This window comes from Melanostigma gelatinosum, assembly GCF_949748355.1.
Source record: "Melanostigma gelatinosum genome assembly, chromosome: 15".
Classification (NCBI taxonomy): Eukaryota; Metazoa; Chordata; class Actinopteri; order Perciformes; family Zoarcidae; genus Melanostigma; species Melanostigma gelatinosum.
In genome coordinates this window covers 8,875,386-8,893,475 of record NC_136648.1, presented here as the reverse complement: position 1 = coordinate 8,893,475, position 18,090 = coordinate 8,875,386, and the positions used below count along the sequence as shown (strand labels likewise).

At 46.7% G+C, this 18,090-nt stretch overlaps 1 protein-coding gene across 1 annotated transcript; it reads right to left on the bottom strand.

Moving 5' to 3' along the window:
• Window positions 1–443: 443 nt before the first annotated feature.
• Window positions 444–18,090, bottom strand: LOC306789537 (noelin-3-like). The gene is made up of 6 exons (XM_079285525.1): window positions 17,782–18,090; window positions 14,800–14,943; window positions 13,418–13,573; window positions 6,608–6,827; window positions 3,717–3,823; window positions 444–2,475 (listed from the first exon to the last, which is right to left on the bottom strand). Exons 1-6 carry the CDS (start codon window positions 17,848–17,850, stop codon window positions 1,798–1,800), a joined length of 1,374 nt encoding a protein of 457 aa, XP_079141651.1. The 5' UTR covers window positions 17,851–18,090; the 3' UTR covers window positions 444–1,797.

The following is an 18,090-nucleotide window of genomic DNA, read 5'->3' as shown; positions in this document are numbered from 1 at the left end:
ACATAGCAGTATTTAAAGCAATCAAAATTGAGTACTTCTTCTGCCATGGACTGACAGTAACCAGGAGAACAATATCTCTTAATGTGATAAAATCTCTGACAAAAGGTTACAGCTATGTAAAATAAGTCAGCTATAATGCAGGAAATGAGAAATAACCTCAGCCACTTTCTCCTTTTCAGAGGACAATGAAATAACATTTTTGGCAGAAAATCATTGTTGCAGTCAGCCTGTAATTTAAAGTGACGTCAGATTAAATCATACCGCAGTGCAACTTCATGTCGGAGGCATTTCAGTGGTCCCTCTTGGTTGCAGAAAGGTCTTGAACAAATTTACTAAGCTCTTATCCTGAGAACACAAATACGCAGAACACTGACTTAATGAAAACAATATTTTTATTTTGCTTATGTGTAACTTCTTATTTACACAAATTGTTGTCTATTAAAGTGATCTACTGCTGTCTGTATAAACGGACCATTAATACAGCTAGAGAAAAGGAGAATGGGATGTTGCGCAGATACAAAATACACAGGTATACAGTTACAGGACAGTAAATGCTATTTGGATCGCCAACATTCATGCACGAGAGCTGTCATCCTTAGGTTCACAGAACGTACTGCACTGAATAAGGCATACAAGCTGTTGCTGAAGTTACAAAAAAAGCTAATATCTCAAAGTACTAAGTTAAAGGCAACCAGTTTTGCTGTTTGCTGAAATACTTTGACTTAGTACTTCAAGACATCCTGTGACCTGGATGACTGAGAATCCTCATAGACACAAGAAAGCAAAGTACAGTAACTATACAGGTGCATTGTGGTTCACCACATTTGCTATTGTCTTGTACAAGGCCAAGTGCAAAATCTTTTGAAAGGAAAAGAGTACAGTGATGAATTGAAAGCTAAATGGAGGAAGTGAAAGGCAGGAATAAAATAGCAGATGATGAATAAATGGCGAGGAAAGAATGGAAACAAAACGAACAATGAGTGAACACGGTCAAAGTATGACGACATTAGGGACCATGAATATTATAACACGGAATGAGAAAACCATGATTAAAATGAACCTTTCGTATTACAGAGAAAAGGGAACTGTAGAAATGACAGGCTGTTCATTGTTCAGTGTTTCTAAAAGTGACTAAGTTAAAGTGCCATTATTAAATTGTGTTACCTGCAATATGTGTCATAATAGACATTTATATGTTTTCATTTTGTGCGTCCATTGATTATCTCCGCCAGGAGGATCGTGCGATTGCTAGTGTGTGTGTGTGTGTGTGTGTGTGCATGAGGGCCTGTGTGTGAGAGTGAGCGTGCACCCCTGTGTCTGTCCACGGCTAATCTTGCATTTTGCTGCAGCAAAACTGCATCATATTTTGGGTGCCCAGTTATGGCTGGATGCTGAAAGACCTTATGGTTGCAGTGACTCACACTTTCTAAAAACGCCAAGCCAATTGTGAGTTGTATTCATTCAATCACACAATACAACAGTGGTTGCTGCAGACACACCTGGCAGAGATGCATTCTACTGAGAAACTACTGTGTTTCCACATGGAGAAGATCATAATTAGTTAACTCCTCGTATGAAAGTAGCAAATTGCAAGATGTTGGTAAATAAATTTGTGTAAAATGCCCAAAACTAATTGGGGAAATTACATCAATACTTAAATAAATAAATAGATAAATGAATGGATAAATAGAAAAATAAATAAATGGATGAATAAATGAATACATTAATTAGAACATTCAGATGCAACCGTCTATTTTCCCCATGTTTTCCTATCACTTGTACAGCATGTGCCACGGCTTAAGAGCCGTCCTCAGTTTTGATGATGTGGAAAAGTGTTACATTAAAAAGGACCTGGTGGCCGTTGTTCCAGCCGTAGAGTGCGCGGTCCCTGGCATTGTAGTCCAACATAGACATGTGGAAGTACTGGTTATGAAAGGGAATGTCTGTGTACTCGTACGTGGAGGTTTTAGTGGAGTAAGCATAGTACACCTTGGCGCCGGTCAGGTGGGAGTTAGTGATGTAGAGCGTCCCACAGATCATAAAAGACTCGCCAGCGTTCCTCTTTGAGTACTCTGTGTTCCACGTGTTGAGGATCTGGAGCGTGTCCAGGTTCAGCTGGCTGATGACTATGTTCCCAGCGTTTTGGTTGGTGGCGTACACTGCCCACAGGCCCAGCTCGTCCGCCATGATATCGATGTCGGAGAAGCCTCCCCACGTGTAGGGGTAGACGTTATGGAACCCCGCTGACTCTAGAGCCCTCTGGGTGACCACGCGGCCCGTCTCGAAGCTGTACCTCACTATGATGTTGCTCTGCATCTTGTTGTAGTACAGAGAGCCATTGTACACCACATGGTCGGTGCCAGCCCATTTGAAAGGCAGGTTGTAGGTTCTCGACTCGACTCCTGCCACAAAATCAGCTAAGGATTTATACTCTTTCACTATCTTGTTGTTGGTGTAGCTGTCCATGTACCAGATCTGAGGACAAATAAGTACAGACAACGTTCCTGTGAAATAATAACCACCCGTAAAACAAAAAACTGTATCGATGTCCATGAAAAGGTATATGAGATGGAGCTTTCATTCAAAAAAAAAAAGAGGATGAAAGAATACAGGAGCTCCATAAAAGTGGAAATAAAAAGACCCAGACAGTCGTTGTAGGCCGAGTTCAATGATTTAAATTGGTATTGATAAGGTCAAATTGGGACCAAGGGAGCGCAACTTTAACTACCCTAGGAAAGAGAAAAAGGCCTTTTGGATTTATCATCTCAGAATACTGCATCCCAATGAAGATTTTAGTATTTGAGAGTTTATATAGTTGTTTCATAAAAGATAGTTTTGTATTTTTGTAGTATTTTAATATTGCTAACCGGTGTAAGATCTGCTGTGGTGTTTTTGACCAAAAGTCAATCGGTTCGATGGAGCAATGTTTTGAAAAGCAACGGTTATGTTTGTATCCGTCTGTCGATATTTTTTTATCTGTATCTGTTCGCCGTCGAGCAGGCAGGTGACGCAATGCAAATTCCTGCTTCATGCCATCACACTGACTCACAGTTGATGGTAGGAACAGCCAAGACGCCGGGCAAAGTGTCAGCAAAAGGCAGAAGAAGACCGCTAGTTAGAGTTGGTGTGACACATGGATGTCAACAAATAACTAAATCAGCAAACTGTAAGCAGTGGTATGCCTGACTAAATACAAGCTTCTTCCTTTCGCTGACACTTCTTCAACTTGAAGAGCAACTTGACCCTGATTACCGGAAGTAAACGTTCATCTTGTCAACTCTGCTAGTTTGCGCGGTGGTTTTTAAGTAACAGTTTGTTGTGTACTTTTATTTTTAAATATCTAGGTTTAAGGTGCAGCATCCTTTAAAAAGCTGGCCATTAATGTGTCCAGTGCTCAGGGGATAATTGACAAAGTGTGCAACGGCTGTGCTTTTTACCTCTCCTGTTAAACACGCTGACGAAGGCACTGTGTTGGGTGACTTTTCCCCTTCCTTTAAAAGAATGCCCAAAATGTCCAGAGAGGGACATCAACATTTATGTTTGATACCGGCAGTAAAAGTGTACAACAAACTTCAGTGAGTATAATATTAAAAGTCAACAAATCTCTCCCCAGTGAACAGCAGGAGGGGGAAGCAGTTGTATGTAAATGATTAAATTTCCCCGGCGTTGCTTCAAAGGCTCGCGACATACAGCAAAAGACCATTAGCTCGGCTCACCCGGTTGTTTTTGGGAGACGCCTGTGGGTCCGTCATCCAGGCTCCAAATCTGGTCCCTGAAGTTTTCACAGTCAGCGGCCCAGTGATCTTCATTAGCTTGCCACATGCTGTGGACACATCACACAGCTTTGGTCACATACAGCACAAACTGCTGCAGCTCCACATGATACAACTACAGCCAGTGTTATGATGGTAATTCTGGAACAAATACAATGTGTGGCAAACGGAAAAACAAAAAAGTTCTAGATCTGGACTGTTTGTGCTCATCATCTGGACACATGCCATGTGCTTTTCTCTTTTATAGAAACAAAGAGGATAACCAGTGTTGGGACTTCTTCCTGGCAGTTCAACATCCTGATTTGAGTTTAACCACACCAGACGTTAAATCTCAGCTATGTGGGATTTTTGGTACAAACTCAACACTGAGGTCTCATTGGACGAGGGCCATGGGCACCACGGGGGTTATCGTGTCGTCTTAATTTCACTGGATGAATAATAGACAGTAGTACTCTGCCAACTTTAACCTGCAGAAGGAGGATTTGAGATCTTCAGAGGAAGAGAAGGACAACTGATTTACCCCGCTCTCTTCCCGTTAAAGTCGACATTTGCCGGTCGTAAGGAAGAAAATTCCCATAACTTCCGAAAAATTCCCGCTGCCATACGGAGGATTTATCGCAGCGCAGCTTTACCGGACAAGTGAAGTTCCGGATCCCGAATTGAAAACAGAAATTCGAAGAACCACATCGATCACCACAAAGCCATCTCGGAGTAAGAGGATTGTGTCCAGGCAGAGATGGGTCATAGCGTGTTTATTAACTTGTTTGTTTTGTTTTAAGTTTACTGTAATGTTAATGTGTTTAATTTTACGGTATGTAACTGTAACATTATCAGTTAAAAGACCAGTGCCGCGGCTGTCAATTCTGAATTCGCCAGTTGGGTCTCTGTGTGATAAGGTAACAGTTTGTGTATCTTACTGCAGCGGTGAGGATCTGCGTTGCTTTGAGTGTTTTTCCTTCGTTTAACGAACACACACACACACACACACACACACACACACACACACACACACGTACACACACACGTACACGTACACACACACGTACACAGATATAAGTTGTGCTACTCATCACAGACGCAAGTGGTGTGTAAACTCGGCCGCTATTGTGTGCCTCATTACGCCATTTTTGTAGTTTCGCGTAGCATAATTACGTAGGAGACTACATCCGTCATTTCGGTAGTTTTGTCTCTGCCCCGCCATTTTGCCATGATTGTTTGAGTTTAGATATCGGCTTGTAATTGTACAGTAGTTGGTGTTAGTTTTAGATAGTATTGGCTCGATCAGTATTGTTGCTATTTAAATACTTTGACTGTTGACATTTTGAGTGAACACTCATTTTGAGACTTAATATGTAGTTTAGTTGTTGGTCCCTGATCTCAGGGTGGTGCCCTGTTATTATTAATATTTGTTAATAATCTTCTTGATTCTAATAACTTTATTAATGTCAATCATTTCGTTTTCATACTTGCTGACAACCAAACACGCTCCTGCCACATCCCAACACCAGAGAAGCTGCCACAAAAAAACGAGAAAAACTCTTCCCATGTGTCTGAGCTTGGCGACCGTTTATCCCAGATAGTTAAATATTTTAGGAAGCTGCATTTAATTCATATTGCCAGACACTTTCAGTGTATCAACTGACAGTATTCCCTATTAAGTATTTCACCGCTATTTTACCTAATCCATCAAAGCTTCACACACTATGAATGCTGTAGTAATGCTCTCGAGTGCAGGCAGAATTCCAGCCACATATCATTTGCATTCACATGTTCGCTATTCACGGTGACACTTTGACAGTGTTGAAAACATGGCAGTTGGCAAATTGGAGTTTAGTCCTGCAAACCATTATCAGAGGCAAAGCTGCTCTGAAGGCAGAATCAAATGAGCACACACTCTGCTTCAGGGCTGTCGAAACTGGCCAAAGAAAACATTTGAATATTCTTTCGGAAAAAAAAAAACCACAAAGGTTCGAACAATTCCAATATATATATTTTTTGCGCATTATGTCCACAGCATCGTGTCATCAATGGCCGCAAGCACCTTTCTGGGCGACGCTCCGTTTTGACCTGAGCTTTTGGTCAAAGGTCCTGTTTGATGGTGAAGTTAAAATGAGGAGTTATCTATATGATGTTGAATTGAACCTCCTTCAGCTTCTCCAACACCCAGTGAAAGAGCTTTCAGAAGCGTTAATGACGTCACTCGGAAAAGATGAGTTTCCATTATATTAAATCACATCACAGAGACGGGCAGAGACATTTACCGGAGACGGAGTTGGTGTTGATTGCATGTCGGAACACTTAATTGCGCCTCACGTCTCACTTCCAGTAACATTGTTTGAATCCTGTCATGCGGTACATTTAGTGTGTGTGAGCCAGATAGTTGCTTTAGTGCTGCTGAATTCTTGGGCACATTTAGATGTAAAAGAAAATCCTACATTTGTAAATGACCAAATAATTACATTTTAAATTGAATCCAACCATTTGGCATTACCTTTGTGGCCAACTTGATGGCGCACTGAGGCCCACTGGTTGAGTATAACTAAATGAAACATCAATAAGTGAAGCAAAGGAACAGACATAATACTTAACAGTCAGGATGTTGCACTGTATTAGCTTTATTTAGCAGCCACAGCTTCCCGATGCTACCACCTTTTACCTCTAGCTTGGGAAAATGTCCTTTGAGGATTTCTCAACAGTAGCAGTTCTACTGTCCCCTGCTCTTTATCTAAAATGCCAATCTGCTGATAGCTGCAAGAAATGCGCTTGTGATTCCTCTGCCATCAAATAATCTGGGCTCACCGTGCCTGAATCTGCTTGTTCTGCGATGGACTTACTGAGTTTGCTCATGCAGTTGTGGAGCCGATTTTCCAGGTTTAGGACCCTCTGTTGCAGCTCCTCGTAGTCGTAGGCTCCCATTTCCTCCTGCATGGCCATCAACACGGCAGACAGGTTCCTGATCTCCTCTTTGAACTGGGAGATGACCTTGGCATCTGTCTTGTATTGCTCCAGGACGGGTATCAGCGGTTGCAGGGACTCCATCTTTCCCTTTAGCTCCTAGAAAACGGCAGAAATACACCACTGCAAAATACCTGTCTTTGCAAATCTCTCAATGCAGAAAGACAGTTCAGTTTGTTTGTGATGAAGCTGTTCCGGGGGAGTTTTACGGTGCAAGATGAAACATCTTCAACCAAGCAGAACATTGATTGATCTGATTAATCATTACAAAAAACATTGATTGAAAATTTGGTTTTCTTGAAAAACTATTTTGTAATAATTGGAGGAAAGATCAAAAGTTAATCAAAAGTTAATCTTGAGAAAGAGCGAGGAGGGAGAAACTCTAGTAAGAGCCAAACTAATTTCACAAATGGATGATAATAATCATTACAGTAATTGCCCCGATTATTATTGATGTGTAATGTCGGGGCCAATTATACAATGTCAAATTACATGGTAATCCTCTCTTTTCTGTGGAAATACAAAGTTCTTCTCCATGAGAGGTATCAGTGTTGGCGATTCGTACCGTGGTATTACTTGGTGTCAGATTAAAAACTTGATGTATCGCGCACCTCTTCCAACAATTTTTTAATATATTTTTTTACAGTGGTGTTGAGAGGGTCACAGGAAGAGGCAGTAGCATGTATAACATAACGTAACAGATGAGTTTATGTAACTACGTTGAAAAACTAAAATATTGTACTTGACTACTGCTGCAAAAAGTACATTACTCTTTGCCAAATGTTGTTTTTTTAATTTTAAACAAATTGTAAATGGAAACACTTCATGTAACCATCAGGATCTTGTTACTCTGGCTGATATGAGTTCTAAGAATCCCTGCTGGAGGCTTTCTTCACAGCCTGTCTAACTTTTGTGGCAGCCGGAGGGGCAACCTCAGAGGAGAAGTGGTAGAGGGACGATATTGCCGGACATGGAGGCGGAGCCCCATGTCAGGGAGTGGAAAAGAGCGCCAAACCACCATCAGCCCAAACAAGCAACACCTGAGGAGGAGAGCCGAGGGAGCGACCACACCCTATCGGAGGAGGAGGAGGGGACTATAAAAGGGCCCCGGACACAGGAAACGAGGAGAGAGAGTAGGAGTGGAAAGAGACGGAGACACAGCAAACGCATTGGAGACAACTGGCTTACCCCTTGATCACCCTGGAACGTCTGACTACCCGCCCGGCTCCCGACCCCTGCCTGTACGACTACCCTGCTCCTGCCCGCGCCCTGGACCGTATGAGGAATACCCGTTGTGCACCGAACCGTGGAAGTGAACCCCGACCATCCCTCTGGAAAGCGGACAGTGTATTGTTGAGTGTCTATCCTACCTCTATCCACTCTCTATCTTCAGTAAAAACCTCACTTGCACCATTTATCTACCGACTGGTTGTGTTTATTGGTCCGTGTTGTCGTGAAACCCCCTTGCCACCCCGGGGGCTGTCACAATTTGGTGGAGAATGTGGGCACAGTCCGGTTCTGGCAACACTGACCGATAGACCGACCAACCCAGTAAGCATGGCCACCCCGGTGCCATTTCAAGAGCTGCTAGCGGGGCTAATCGCTAGCAACCAGGAAACCCAAAAACGCCACGAACAAGCCATGCAAGTACAAATGCAAATCCTCCAAGCACAGCAGCAACAACAATACCAACAGCAAGTACACATGGAGCAGTATATGGCGGTACAAACCGAACGCGCGGAGGCGATGCAAAGCGACATCAAGGGCATGTTACAGACACAACAGGAGCAACGTACCGTGGAGAAAGCCAACCCAGCGCGCTTCCTTCTCAAGCAGACGGCAGCTGACGATGTGGAAATATTTTTTCAGATATTCCAGACAACGGCACTCCGGGAAAAATGGCCAGAAGAGCACTGGGCTGAGTTGATAGCCCCCTTTTTGATCAACGAAACGCAAGTAACGTATCAGGACTTAGAGCGCGCTGGAAAAGTTGACTTCCGGGTGTTGAAAGCGGAAGCGTTACAGCGATGCGGGGTCACGCTGGTACTAAAGGCACAACGATTTCATGAATGGACATATGACACCTCCCTTTCTCCGCGAGCCCAGATGCATGAGATCAAGAGGATTACGACGGCCTGGCTGCACGCAGAGCCCACCGAGGTGTCGCCCACCGATCGTGTCGTCATGGACAAATTCCTCAGATCCCTCCCGTATGAGGCAAAAAAATTGGCCGGCCGGAGAAACCCCCGCAACCTCGAGGAACTGGTAGAGATCATGGAGGGTTACCACGCAGCACAAGCATTAGTGCGTGGGGGAAGAAACCCGAAAGTGGAGGGGTCCACCCGCAAAGAAAAGATGAGAACGGAGGAAACTACCTATGTGTCTCCCTCCTTTCCCCCAGGCTTTCCCCGACGTCGGCCGGCGGGTGGACCGGAAGAGAGGAGGTGCTACCACTGCGGCGAGATCGGGCACATCGCATGGGAATGTCCTCACCGCCAGGACGCACCCATGACCACGGCCAGTGAGGGGAGTCGCCCATGCGGACTGATTACCGGATGCTGGGCCACTCACGAGGACCTCATGCCCCTCACCCCGGTCAAAGTAAACGGCCGCGACGCCTCCGCGATGGTGGATTCCGGGAGCGCGATTACCTTGGTGAGACCTACGTTTGCTCAGTACCCGCTCCTAACCGGCACCCGAGGGGTCACGTGCATCCATGGGGAGACCCGCGAATACCCCACCACCGCCCTCGAAATATACACGACGAGGGGTAGATACGTCGGCACTGCAGGAGTAGTGGAAGGACTCCCCGTAGAGGTGCTGGTCGGCCGAGACCTGCCCGTGTTCCAGGAGCTGTGGCGCAGCCTGGTGGTGAAACCAGGTACGACCCCTCACCGAAAGTCCAAGAAGAAAGCCATCTGTGGGCTGGGGGAGGAGATCTCCACCGATCCCCTATCGGAAGGAGTCGCCAGTGCCGTGGCCCGGGCGTTGGTGGAGGCCACCCAACCCAACCCCGAGGACGTATATGCCACAGCCGTCGAGAACGACGGACCCTCCAGCCCCAGTGAGCCCGAAGGAGAGGCGCCACCCATCCCCGAGGAGGCAGATACCCCCTCCCTCGAAGAAGAGGAGCTGGCCGGGCTGTTCCCCCAGGACCCGGAGGAGCCCATCTTACCCGGGCCCCTCACAGGGAGGTTTGGGACGGCCCAGTTGGAGGACCCCAACCTAGCCCACGCCCTTCGGCAGGTGGCCGCCGTAGACGGACGACCACTGGACGGGGTAAGAGACCTCCCTCCCACACATTTCTCCATTTATAACGGGCTCCTCTACCAGGTAGTAATAAAGGACGGGGCCCCCCTCAGGTTGTTACTGGTACCACGTCCTTTCATACCCTCTGTCCTCCAGTTAGCCCACTCCCATATCTTAGGTGCCCATCTAGGAGTGGAGAAAACCCTGGAAAGGGTGAGGGCCAGGTTCCACTGGCCCGGAATAAAAAAAGCCGTGGAGGATTACTGCCGGAGCTGCCCCGAATGTCAACAAGTGGCCCCACAACCCCATCACAGAAACCCGCTGGTGCCCCTGCCGATCATCACCGTCCCCTTCAGCAGGATCGGGATGGACCTAGTGGGGCCCCTACCCAAGACCAACCGGGGACACAGGTACATCCTGGTGATAGTGGATTACGCCACCCGGTATCCCGAAGCCATTCCCCTACGCTCTATGGCCACCAAGGGCATTGCAAGGGAGCTGGTGATGTTGTTTTCCAGGGTCGGAATACCGGAGGAGATTCTCACCGACCAAGGAACCCCGTTCATGTCTAGGATCATGAAGGATCTGTGTGGCATGCTGAAGGTGACCCAACTGAGGACGTCGGTGTATCACCCCCAAACGGACGGACTAGTAGAACGATTCAACCAGACACTGAAGAAAATGTTGAAAAAAACCATGGACCAGGACGGGAAGAATTGGGACCAACTGCTACCCTTCCTGATGTTCTCCATCAGAGAGGTGCCCCAGGCATCTACCGGATTCTCGCCCTTCGAGCTCCTGTACGGTCGACGACCCCGGGGGCTACTCGACCTGGCCAAAGAAGCCTGGGAACACCAACCCTCCCCCTACCGCACCATGGTGGACCACGTCGAGGAGATGAGGGTGAGGATGGCATCCCTCTGGCCCATCGTCCGAGAACACATGGCCGAGGCACAGGCGGCCCAAGCCCGCGTGTACAACCGGGGAACCCAACCCCGAGTGTTTAACCCAGGGGATCGGGTGTTGGTCCTGGTACCCACGGCGGAATGTAAGTTTCTAGCCCGATGGAGGGGGCCGTATGAAGTAATGGAGAAATTGGGGCCGGTAAACTACCGAGTCCGGCAACCAGGTCGGAGGCACCCGACGAAGGTTTATCATGTGAACCTGCTCAAGAAATGGGTGCGTAGGGATGCCATGCTCTGTTTCTCTCTCTCTACCCTCCCAGGAAAAACGGAGCCAGTCGAGGTACCCGTGGGAGAAGAGTTGACCCCCCGGCAGAAGCAGGACGTCCGGGAAATGGTGGATCGGTTCCGGGACGTGTTCTCCCCGGACCCCGGATACACCACACTGGTGCAACACCGGATAATCACCGAGCCCGGGAAGAAGGTGAAGCTAAGGCCGTACCGCATCCCCGAAGCCCGCCGGGGGGCGATAGAGAGGGAGGTACAGAGTATGCTGGAGGCCGACATCATCGAACCCTCGACGAGCGAGTGGTGCAGCCCTATAGTGTTGGTTCCGAAACCCGATGGCTCGGTCAGGTTCTGCAATGACTTTAGGCAGCTCAACGCCATCTCAAAATTCGATGCCTACCCGATGCCCCGGGTGGACGAGATGATAGAGCGCATCGGGAGGGCCAGATACATCACCACCCTCGACTTGACTAAAGGCTACTGGCAAGTGGCAGTAGCCCCCGAAGACAGGGAAAAAACGGCCTTCACTACGCCCATGGGACTGTACCACTATAAGAGGCTGCCGTTCGGTCTCCACGGAGCCCCCCCCACGTACCAGAGACTGATGGACCAGGTACTACGTCCCCATCGAGAATACGCGGCAGCCTATCTGGACGACATCGTCGTGCACGGGGAGGAATGGGGGGCTCACCTCCAAAGACTGGAAGCCGTCCTGAAAGCTCTGCGAGGGGCGGGGCTGACAGCCAACCCCAAGAAATGTCGCCTCGGCCTCCGGGAAGCTGACTACCTGGGGTACACCATCGGCCGCGGCTGCGTCAAGCCCCAGGTAGGGAAAGTCGAGGCGATCCGGGAATGGCCCCGCCCCCGCACAAAGAAACAGGTACGAGCATTCATTGGGCTAGCTAGCTACTATCGACGGTTTGTTCCCCAGTTCTCTGCTCTTGCAGCACCCCTGACGGACCTAACAAAAAACCGGCTGCCAGATCGGATCGTATGGACGGCAGAGACCGAGGACGCCTTCGAGAAGCTGAAGGAAGTACTCTGTTCTGAACCAGTGCTGGTGACCCCGGACTTTACGCAACCATTGGTGGTACAGACAGATGCCTCCGAGACCGGGGTGGGTGCCGTCCTGTCCCAGCTGAGGGATGGAGAGGAGCACCCGATCACATACGTAAGCAGAAAATTATTACCGAGAGAAACGAGATACGCCACGGTCGAGAAGGAGTGTTTGGCCATCAAATGGGCTCTGGGGGAGTTGAAATATTATCTGCTGGGACGACACTTTACCCTGGTCACGGACCACGCCCCCCTGGTATGGATGTCCCGGTCAAAAGACAATAACGCCCGGGTCACACGCTGGTTTTTATCCCTTCAACCATATGCTTTCTCTGTTGTCCACAGATCCGGGGCCGCTCATGGAAACGCGGACGCCCTGTCTAGACGGGACGCCCTAGGGTCCTGGAGCAGTCCTCCCCCCAGGTCGGATTTAAGGGGGGGGGTATGTGGCAGCCGGAGGGGCAACCTCAGAGGAGAAGTGGTAGAGGGACGATATTGCCGGACATGGAGGCGGAGCCCCATGTCAGGGAGTGGAAAAGAGCGCCAAACCACCATCAGCCCAAACAAGCAACACCTGAGGAGGAGAGCCGAGGGAGCGACCACACCCTATCGGAGGAGGAGGAGGGGACTATAAAAGGGCCCCGGACACAGGAAACGAGGAGAGAGAGTAGGAGTGGAAAGAGACGGAGACACAGCAAACGCATTGGAGACAACTGGCTTACCCCTTGATCACCCTGGAACGTCTGACTACCCGCCCGGCTCCCGACCCCTGCCTGTACGACTACCCTGCTCCTGCCCGCGCCCTGGACCGTATGAGGAATACCCGTTGTGCACCGAACCGTGGAAGTGAACCCCGACCATCCCTCTGGAAAGCGGACAGTGTATTGTTGAGTGTCTATCCTACCTCTATCCACTCTCTATCTTCAGTAAAAACCTCACTTGCACCATTTATCTACCGACTGGTTGTGTTTATTGGTCCGTGTTGTCGTGAAACCCCCTTGCCACCCCGGGGGCTGTCACACTTTTAAGACCATTTTGTCCTTTGCCAGGCATTGGTAGACATTTATTGATCTAGTCGAGAATTAAAGTTAATCTATTCAGATGCTGCTGAGGTTTCTTTGGCGGAGATCCTTGAACAGACTCTCTTGTGATGTTTCTCACAAAGTTACCGGTAAACCTCAAACAAAAATATACCTGAAAGTTTTTGTTGCCGAGCGTCTTCCTGTCCGATTCGAGCTGTCGAAACTTTGACCGCAGTCCTTTGATCTGGCTCTCCATCCTCATGATGTACTGAAAGTCCCTCTGCGTCCGCAGGTTCAGCACCTCAATTGACTGCGACATGTTCTGCACCTTTTGAAAGGAATGAAACCATGCAGCATTGATTTTTCCATCCACTGCAAGATTAAAATGTCCTCCATGTTCAGCTGTTCAGTAGCCTGCCAATGCTCCAAATCCCCAAAGAGCAAATCAACATTTTAACCTCTTTTAACCATCCATGTGTCAACTGAACAGAGCTTTGAATGGATTTTACATGGACACCTAACTGTTACATGGCAACATTCTCTTAGTTTTTAAACATATATTCTACTTTGTCAGTTAAAATGTCCTGTTTTTTAAGTGTCCATTGAATCTGCTTGGTTTGATAATACATTTCAGAGTCGATATTTGACACAGAAACATTATAGTGTCTCTGTGGTTTTGGGGCATGTGAACAAGAAGACATGTGGTCCGGTCTCTCTTTTCTCTTTGGCTCTAATTTTAACCAAACACTACTGGAGCACATCGCTAGCAAAGTGGCACAACACTCATACATTGTGTTCTGCATACTTTTCTGGCTCCGGTAGAGGGATTCTGAAATGGCCTCACTGAAGCCCTGAGGCAGCTGAGTACATTAGTATCAAAGGCCCCAGTGAATGACAGAAAACAGCCTTTGGCATACAACATAAAAATGTAGGCCAGACCAATGTTTCCTTATAAGGCATAGTGACTGAGGAAAGTGCAATTTTTCATGTTTCTAGACAACACATTTAAAAAGAAAACTATTTTGTCTGGAATTGAAAGTCATGTTTCTACTTCAATTCACAACATTGGTTATTCAGAGCTACTTTTGTTTGATTGATTCAAAATTCATAAACTTTAAAAAAAATAAATTGTGCTGGATAGGAAAAAATAATAAAAACTATCGAAAGTCAGATTTTCTGATGAGAGTCCACTTTCTGACAGAAATAATGTTCCGAATGAAAAGCCTACAGCCTGACAATAACCAACCAGTGGCCTTCAATGGATGTTTGTGAAAAAAGGGGAACACTACAGTTCTGTTTAGGCAGGATGGAGCGCAGCCATTCAGCTGATGTCATCCATGTAATATATTCAGAAGTGGAAAATAGGGTTATGGACCTGGCTGGTGCAACCTCTCTGAGGATTAGGGCAACAAAGAAGCATGAATAAAGATAGAAATCAATGTGATGTGTCGTATGAATTTAGCTGTGCTGGTTTGCTTTACAGTAAATGTGTGTGTTTAAAGAGTCATTGGCATCGTCGCTAAAGCGGAAACGTGTGTTGCCATGCGCGCATACCTTCTCCAGGAGCTGGCGGAGCTGTCTGCCTTTGGCATCTCTGGAGCACAGATTCTGTTCAGGTGCCACCACTGTGCAGATACAACGCCCATCTGCATCTTGAGCTGAGCTGTAAACCTGCCAGCCCTCCTTTGGCCTGATGGTCTGCATGCAGAAACACAAGTTGTAAATGCACAGCCCACATATCTACAGGCAGACACACCAAAGAGATTTAGCCGCGATGATGTCACTATCAGGAAATTACAGCACACAGCTGTTATGTTTTCTTATTTGTCCTCATGGGTCAATCCATTCTTCTGCCTTGTGCCCGCAAAACTATAACAGCAACCGATTCCACCGACTTCTAAAGAGTCTGGGCTTTGCAGGAATACATTGCTTTTGTTTTCATATATCGCTCCACAGTATATGGTCGCCAGTGAATTTCCTCTTCAACAATAAATGGTGCTTCCTGGCCTTGATGAATAACCCAAGTGCGGAAATTCCTCTGTTCCTCCTCACTAGGCCTTAACTGAAAGTCCTGCCGGGAGACTCAGATAAACCTGATTTGTGGGAGCTTTTCCCACTCTTCATTACACTCGGTATGCTCCAAAGCGATAGAGTAAAAAGCTTCAAGAACATAAAGTCATGCATCATGAGCCAATGCAGCATATTGTAATATAATAAAAACCACTTCCGCTCCAAATATTGATCAAAGTGTCCTGAAGTGCTGGAAAAGTTGGTAGCTATCAAACACACAAACGGCATCAGTATTATTTGAATACTGCTGTTTATTTTCAGCATGGGAAATGAACACAGCCTCCAGCCAAATATTGGCACCCGTTGTCTGCGGATGGTACATTTGTCTGCACTATCAGCGTCTTTGGCAGACAACCAAATCATTATTTGGAGTTTGTTCTGCTTTCTAAAACTCAATCTGGCTGGAGAATAACATGTGAAACGTGAACTTAGGCCTCAGCAAGCCTTTGAAGCTTGTGGGTAAAAAAAAAAGAGGAGTGCCCTGTTTTCATAAGCGTCCTTTTCCTTCTCCCATTCATCCTCAGCTGTCAGCCTGAGCAGTTTAAAGAGTGTTTGGTCTCAGCCATGAAAGATCATGGCCCCTCTGAGCAGGCAAAGATGTCCCGCCAGGAAGAAAGCTCAGACTTTGGCTCACCATAATCACTTTGTAGGTTTACTGTATTACAGACGTAGACAAGTCCTGCGTTTTGAGAACGTAATGGCTGATCAAACCTTGGATGGGTTATTTGAAATGAAGAAATTTGTTTTTAATATTTAATCTCTAATTTAGGTTTTAACACCGCCTGTGCCACATCTTTTTGCTTTTTTTAAAATCCTGAACTCAAAAAATAAGACAAAAATACCTTCGGCACTATCAATCTTCTGAGCTTTCATTCTTTCTCCCTGCACAACTCTCTTATGTTACCGTTATCAGATCGTAAGAAAATAGTTTCAGGTGTTATCAAAACACTACAGGCCCGATCTTTGTACCCCTTGCTGTTGGTTGCTGGTAAAGTTTACGATCTTGGAATTAAAGCTTATTCTACTGATACCCTGACGCTAAATTGGTCCTTATACGATTGTTAGATAATCGGCATGGAGATAGAATATCATAGTCTCACCATTAGAGTCTTATTTTCGACATTGTGCACCACCTCTGAACTCATGCTCAACAATAGATATTGCATTGGAATATCTGGAGGTCAAGTGTGGTATGTTGAAGTGAGAGATACTGGACGGCTTGGTGCACCATGACTGTAGCTGCAATCAGTCTCTCTCATAGCATCATAGCTGGATCGAATAAAAGAGGGAGAAAAAAACCCACCCGCAGCTCTTCTTTTCCTTACTTTGCTGTGAAAGGCTCCGAAAAAGAAGCCAGTTTCACTACCATGTTAAAACGGTCTTTCTCCACTGTCTCTTTAGTGACACACTTCCTTTCCCCCCCTCTTCTCATCATCACATTTCCTCATATTAAAATGAATCTGTAGCTCAGCCAAGCCAGATGTGTTCTCCAACTCTGCACAGAGTGTTTTCTCTCATAATTCCGACAGCTGGTTCTTCTTTGTTTTTGCCGTTCATTTAGACTTTCTGACCATATCTCTATTCAGTTGTCAGTAACCTGTAAACGTTTCCTCTTTTTCGTGAACAATTGAGAAACATTAATTCTGCACACCACTTTCAATCATGGCAAGGTGATACAGTATGCGAGGACACTGCTTTGCAATCAAGACACTGGCACAGGGATCGTACTCTGCATGGTGTGATGAGCCTAATAGACCATTGTTCTCGCCCAAATGGCTTGGTGATCTACAAGCTGCTCTTCCTAATTTGTTATAATGCTCCCAAATGCATTCCCATTTCGTAAAGCGCAGGATACAGTTCTCTATAAAGCATTGCATTTTAAAAGAATAGAGTAAAGTAGCACGACAAAATACATGACATGAGACGACACACAACATTTCAGTGAAAGTAAGTATATGCCTGTATCAAGATGTTTAGTGCAGCTTCCTCTGTCTGGGGGGGGATTTAGACATAATTCATTGCAGCAATATGTTTTATTTATTTATTTACTGTTTACAATGATTGAACTATCCCTTAAATGTGAGTTATATGCCTGGCAGTACTCCAGGATCAATAGCAATGCTATGGTTGATGTAGGCAATACACACCAGTGCTGTGAGGCTGCTTCTTCCTTTACCACCACTTTATTTCGATCTTTATCATTTCAGATTTTCTATTTTCCCAAAACATTTCTGGCATATGAGTGTTAATTACTGTCAATGCCGGAGCGCATACAGCCGACAGAGACTACAGCAAAGAAGCAGCCAAAAAAAATGCCAGGAACCAGAAATCACTCATTTTCTCTGTTGTTGGTTCTTCACCGACCGTTGCGCAATGCTCCACCCTAATTATTCAACGGAACTTTTAAACGACAAGTTGACATGCCATTATTAGCTCGCGTCGAAGTTCTTTTTGAGAGAAACTCACCACTGAAGGGCAGTATCCGATCAGCAGCAGAAACAGCAGCGGGTTCAGGACCACGGACAGCGACCACATTCTGTCGGGTGCTTCAACGTTTCCCTCCTCACCTCCTCCGCGACGGGTACAACAGTTTTTCACGCAGGTTTTCTGACCGTGCGGCTCGCGCCACCTCGTCCACTACGCGCTGGTGGAAAACACGGCTTCCTGGGGAGGAGGGGGGCACATCCAACCACTCGTCCCCGTCACGCATGCCATGTGGGCAGCGGGGAGAAACGTCGTCACTGCAAGAAAGTGAAAAAGTTTGTGGGCATGCAT

Coding starts and splice junctions, on each gene's coding strand:
- LOC306789537 (XM_079285525.1), bottom strand. CDS start 17,850: ATGTGGTCGCTGTCCGTGGTCCTGAACCCGCTGCTGTTTCTGCTGCTG. Junction 13,574..14,799: donor TCCGCCAGCTCCTGGAGAAG/GTATGCGCGCAT, acceptor TCCTTTCAAAAG/GTGCAGAACATGTCGCAGTC. Junction 6,828..13,417: donor TCGGCAACAAAAACTTTCAG/GTATATTTTTGT, acceptor GCCGTTTTCTAG/GAGCTAAAGGGAAAGATGGA.